The 4957-nt window shown below is 42.1% G+C and overlaps 1 protein-coding gene across 1 annotated transcript; it reads left to right on the top strand.

Annotated features, from left to right (window-relative positions):
- Positions 1-310: 310 nt before the first annotated feature.
- On the top strand, positions 311-4888 carry LOC115440366 (kinesin-like protein KIF19; the record flags this gene model as incomplete). Its single annotated transcript, XM_037445541.1, is given in 10 exon segments — positions 311-484; positions 762-927; positions 1201-1310; positions 1389-1506; positions 1508-1668; positions 1967-2153; positions 2599-2812; positions 3033-3165; positions 3700-3834; positions 4794-4888. Coding segments are annotated over 10 exon segments (1486 nt in total), but the record flags the coding sequence as incomplete, so codon positions are not given.
- Between the last annotated feature and the right edge of the window lie 69 nt (positions 4889-4957).

The raw sequence follows: 4957 nt of genomic DNA on the forward strand, positions 1-4957 counted from the left end.
AAAAATATATCTTTATAATTTTAAAATTACTAGGTACTAGGTATACTTACTAGGTACATATTTTATAGTCATGATGTGAGATAATAGTTAAAATAAAAATAAAATAATACCAAACCAATTATTTGGGAGTTCTATTTCTATAAAGACATTTTAATTTCTATAAAGACAGAATAAAAATAAAGTCAAAATTTAAAACAAACGTTTATTTAGTGTTTATCTTATCAAGAGCAAATATTTTTACCTCCTTAGGTGCTGTTAATGCAAAGGATTTCTTTGTCGTAAATGTATTAGGTATTCTCTTTATTTATAGCGTTACAGTTAGTAAGCAAGAGGGCGGATGTACGCAGCGGGGCCGATTGTTTCTAATTGACCTGGCGGGGTCGGAGCGGGCGGGTCTTCGCGCGCGAAGGTTAGAGGGCGCTCATATCAACCGCTCGCTCCTAGCGCTTGGCAACTGCATTATGGCACTTTCAGGTGGAGCAAGGTATGAAATTATAAAAGCACTCGGATTTTTTATTTATTTTTAATAGTTGAATTTAAATTTTAAAAGATTAATCTATCATATATTTATATCTAAGTAATAAATGGTTATAACCCAGTTAATAGTCAAATGGGTCCCATAGAAATGCTAGACATACTTATTCAGTTTGTTTGTTTTTTTTTTCTCATGATCCTTTCACAATTAGCAGATTTTCTTTGAGACTCAATTGTTCTCCTATCGGTGAGTGATGAACAATAGGTATGTTGTGTTATGTGTTGAGATACGTGAACTACCGCGACTCAAAGCTGACGCGTCTGCTGCGCGAGGTGCTGGGCGGGCGCTGCCGCACGGCGATGGTGGCGCACGTGGCGCCCGGCGCGGCGCACCGTGACACCACGCGCTCCACGCTGCACTACGCGCAACGGGCCTCTGTCATTACTAATAGGGTAAAGTACTTTCTTACTTATACGACCAACACTAGCTCGATTGCCAGTTGCTTCCTCTATTATACAGAAAAACTTGTTAGTATTTTACAGCAGAAAATTAAATCATCAACTTTACGTTGTGCGGATGCAAATGTTTGTTTGGATAAAGCTTTATGAAGGTAATGTCATTTCGAAATATAACGCGTGGCTTCTCGCATTTCTTAATAATTTTAGCTAATTAATACATGTTGTTTCGTCCAATAATATTAAATTGAATGTTGTATGTTTTCGCAGATTGAACGGGACGTAGTAGAGACACCCATGCAGCTGTCACAATATCGGTCGGTTATCAATGATTTGCGAGAAGAAATCGCAAGACTGAAACTGAAGATGAAAGATTCGAGGTAAACGGTATAAAAATTTTGTCACATTATGCTATATCATACCATATTTTGAAGTTTATGTTACAAATTAACGAGTAGGTCACGAGAAGATCTTCGAGCAGTTGAAGATGAAATGGACGAGAAGCAACCCGAGAACGCAGAACATCTGAAAACGCTCCGAGAAGCTATAGTGTCGACCTTCAAGCAGCAGATGAGGGTTACGACGTCGCTTGATGGAGCTAGACAGCCATCTCCTAGGACTCGCACTCGATGCTGAGAGACAACACGCTGCCATCTCACACTGGGAAGCGCGCTTCAACCGCCTCTATAAACCAATCAATTTGAGCGGGTCCAGACTTAGCACGCAACAGAGTTACAGGTAAATTACAATTCCAAATTCTTTTTGAAACTGAATTTAAGATAATCGCGATGGGAAAATGCTAAAATAGAAGAGCGACTGAAAAGATATTGGGGCATTATTGGAATATAATCCCTATTACAGCCCTAAACAAACGTATAGAAATTCTCTAAACCACCTTGTTACAGTTTTGTAAACTTTGGATCGAGCTTATTTTTAATTAAAGAGCGGTCTCTGATATGCTACTGCGTGTAGGCGCAGGCAGACCGAGTAAAAAAAGCCCAAAAGACATGGTATTAAGTAAGTGAAATGTATAAAGGGGCGGTACTGGCAGCACGGGTAGCTCGCTCAGCGGAGGGGAACGCGCGGAGGCAGAGGTAGCGGTAGAGCAAGCGTGGGCCGAGCTGGCGGCCGTGGAGCGCGAGCAGGAGACGGCGCGGCGCGAGCGCGAGCGTGTCGAGCGGCATCTGCACCAGGTGCGCCTGCGCGGCGCGCAGCTCGAACAGGTGCACACTACACTACCTATACCTGATGAGTATCAGCTTCGAGTTTGGAATTTGAGCTCATTGTGACGATAGGCTCGGGGGAGCCCTATGACTTATTATGCCATGGAATGAAATGTATATAGCGGGAAGTGGCACTAGTTGCGTCTTTTTTCGGGAATATTTAGGCAGAGTCTGCTCGACGCCTTACATCAGCTTCGAGTTTGGAATTTGAGCTCATTGTGACGATAGGCTCGGGGGAGCCCTATGACTTATTATGCCATGGAATGAAATGTATATAGCGGGAAGTGGCACTAGTTGCGTCTTTTTTCGGGAATATTTAGGCAGAGTCTGCTCGACGCCTTACTGAACAAGATGAGCAAATCATGTGAGGTATAAATGAATACTCGATAAATCCACACGTAAAATAAACATTAGTATACTTATGTAATATTTAATGACGGTGCAGGAGTTACCAGCTCACATAAGTAGCGGTCCGGAGCGGGAGGTGTTGGCGCTGGTTTGCCGCGTGCACGAGCTGGAGGCGGACAAGCTGGCGCTGCAGGGTGAGCGAGCGGCGCGTGCGCACGAGCTGCGCCGCCGCGACCTTGCGCTACAGCGCCGCGACGCGCAGCGGCGACTCTCCGACGAGATCATCACGCGACAGCGCAGGGCGCTCGACGGTCATTATTTCACATTGTGAATTTATTGCTCGAAACTATATACAGGAGCTCGTGGAAAAACGAAAAGATGCGAACTACGGTTTTTTTTTAATAAAGTACAATAATTGATAAAGCTTATATCAAAGGCCTGACTGCCTGCACATTTATTTTGTTCAATGTAAAATATTAAATGTCATGATAATTAATAATGTATAGACTTTTGAAAATATGATATTTTCAGAATTGGGCGTTGGCATGCCGTCGGAGCTGGCGCAGTTGTATGAACTCTACCAACAAGAGATCCACGCGTCCACATATACAGAAAACAATGACATCTACACGCCGCCCTACCGGCTACCGCCTATTTCATCCAGGTAGCAATACCAAGATATGCAGTTATATGTTTTGTTGCTCGATGTGTTCTAGACATTGCTATAATATTTTTCACACCAATAACAGCGCAAACAATCATATCACTTTATAAAAGTATTAGTGACAACCATCTTTCAATGGTGTGAAGAGACCTAACTAATTGTAACTCAATAGTTTCTAATATTAAAAACAAAAACAATCGAACTGTGTATACGGTGGTACTACGGAACGCTATTGTCGCCTTTCGTTCATCGTACGCCGCCTACAATCTTATTACTTAACTTTTTCAATCATTTTATCTTTTTACATTTTCTTATAATTTTAATTGCTTAATTTATATAAAGGGCAGATTAAGTGTGACATTACCGGTAGAGGCCATTTCATCTCTATCTAATGGAGCAGCAAAAAAACCAGTATCACCTTTCCCGACCGGATTCCCGGGATTCGAACCTAGGACCTGAAAGCAACAGTTGTACCTCGTACGAAATATAAATACGCCACCGACGCAGTCCATAATAATACGTTGTGTTTGTTAGTATGTCTGAACTGACATGGTCGGAAAGTTCGAGCGGTTCGGGTCGCGGGTCTAGCTCCGGCTCGGGCGGGACTTTGACGCTGGACCATCATCTACCGCGACTCGCGCCTCTACCGCGCCCGCGCACCAGGTATAGGTACGTACATATTATATATTTTATACAGTGATAGCATACTTCGGTTACGCGGCAGAAATAATGCCATGCTACCTACTCAGACGAACACACGTGGCAGAACTGCCACTTGACCTTGCATGTAAACCTCAGACCTTAATATAATAATAAAATAATAATATCAGCCCTGTATTATATACTTGCCCACTGCAGAGCACGGGCCTCCTTCACTACTGAGAGGGATTAGGCCTTAGTCCACCACGCTGGCCTAGTGCGGATTGGTAGACTTCACACACCCTCGATATTCCTATACAGAATTTCTCAGATGTGCAGGTTTCCTCACGATGTTTTCCTTCACCGTTAAAGCGGACGATAAATTCACAAAGAATACACACATGATTTTTTAGAGAAGTCAGAGGTGTGTGCTCTTGGGATTTGAATCTGCGGACATTCGTCTCTGCAGTCCGTTCCACACCCAACTAGGCTATCGTCGCATCTTTTAATACTTAATTCTAAAATGTAGTAGATATTCAAGTCGGAGGGATTAACCTCCTGTTGTTTTTACATTTGGCCTTAATGAATCAATAACTTTTTTCCTATAAGTATGTAAAATGGGTGATTGTATCGCATTAGACAAATGACTTTTACAAGGCTCGTAACGCATCAATAGACCTATCAAGGTTTTGTAGAGTAAGCGATTGTTTACAATCTTATGTGCAATCGTCTCGACAGTTTCTTTTAGTGTAAAAGATTGTTTTCACAATATAATTATCGTAAAGTTGAAAAAAATGAGAATATATTTCAGTCTTAGGTACCGTTTTACGTATACGAATGAACGACTTATTGCTTTCGATAATGAATTATTTGATAGATTTTCTCGCGGTTCAGAATCCGGCTTTAGAGTCTAAACTTTATCCGTATCTACTAATAAAGATAAATATATTATGAACAGATTTTTTCTCCAAGTACCTTATTTGTTGTAGCCAAGCCAGTGCTACACTGAAGAGATATGCGAGCGATGACAGTTTGGTGATGGCGGCACCGCGTCGAGGCGGAGACGCCACTACTTGAACGCAAATAGAATGCAGTTCGGATACAAAATATATTTCCCACACTTGGTCCTGCATCCCCGCAGGTTAGTATTTGC

The sequence above is a fragment of the Manduca sexta genome, unplaced genomic scaffold, assembly GCF_014839805.1.
Source record: "Manduca sexta isolate Smith_Timp_Sample1 unplaced genomic scaffold, JHU_Msex_v1.0 HiC_scaffold_1757, whole genome shotgun sequence".
Classification (NCBI taxonomy): Eukaryota; Metazoa; Arthropoda; class Insecta; order Lepidoptera; family Sphingidae; genus Manduca; species Manduca sexta.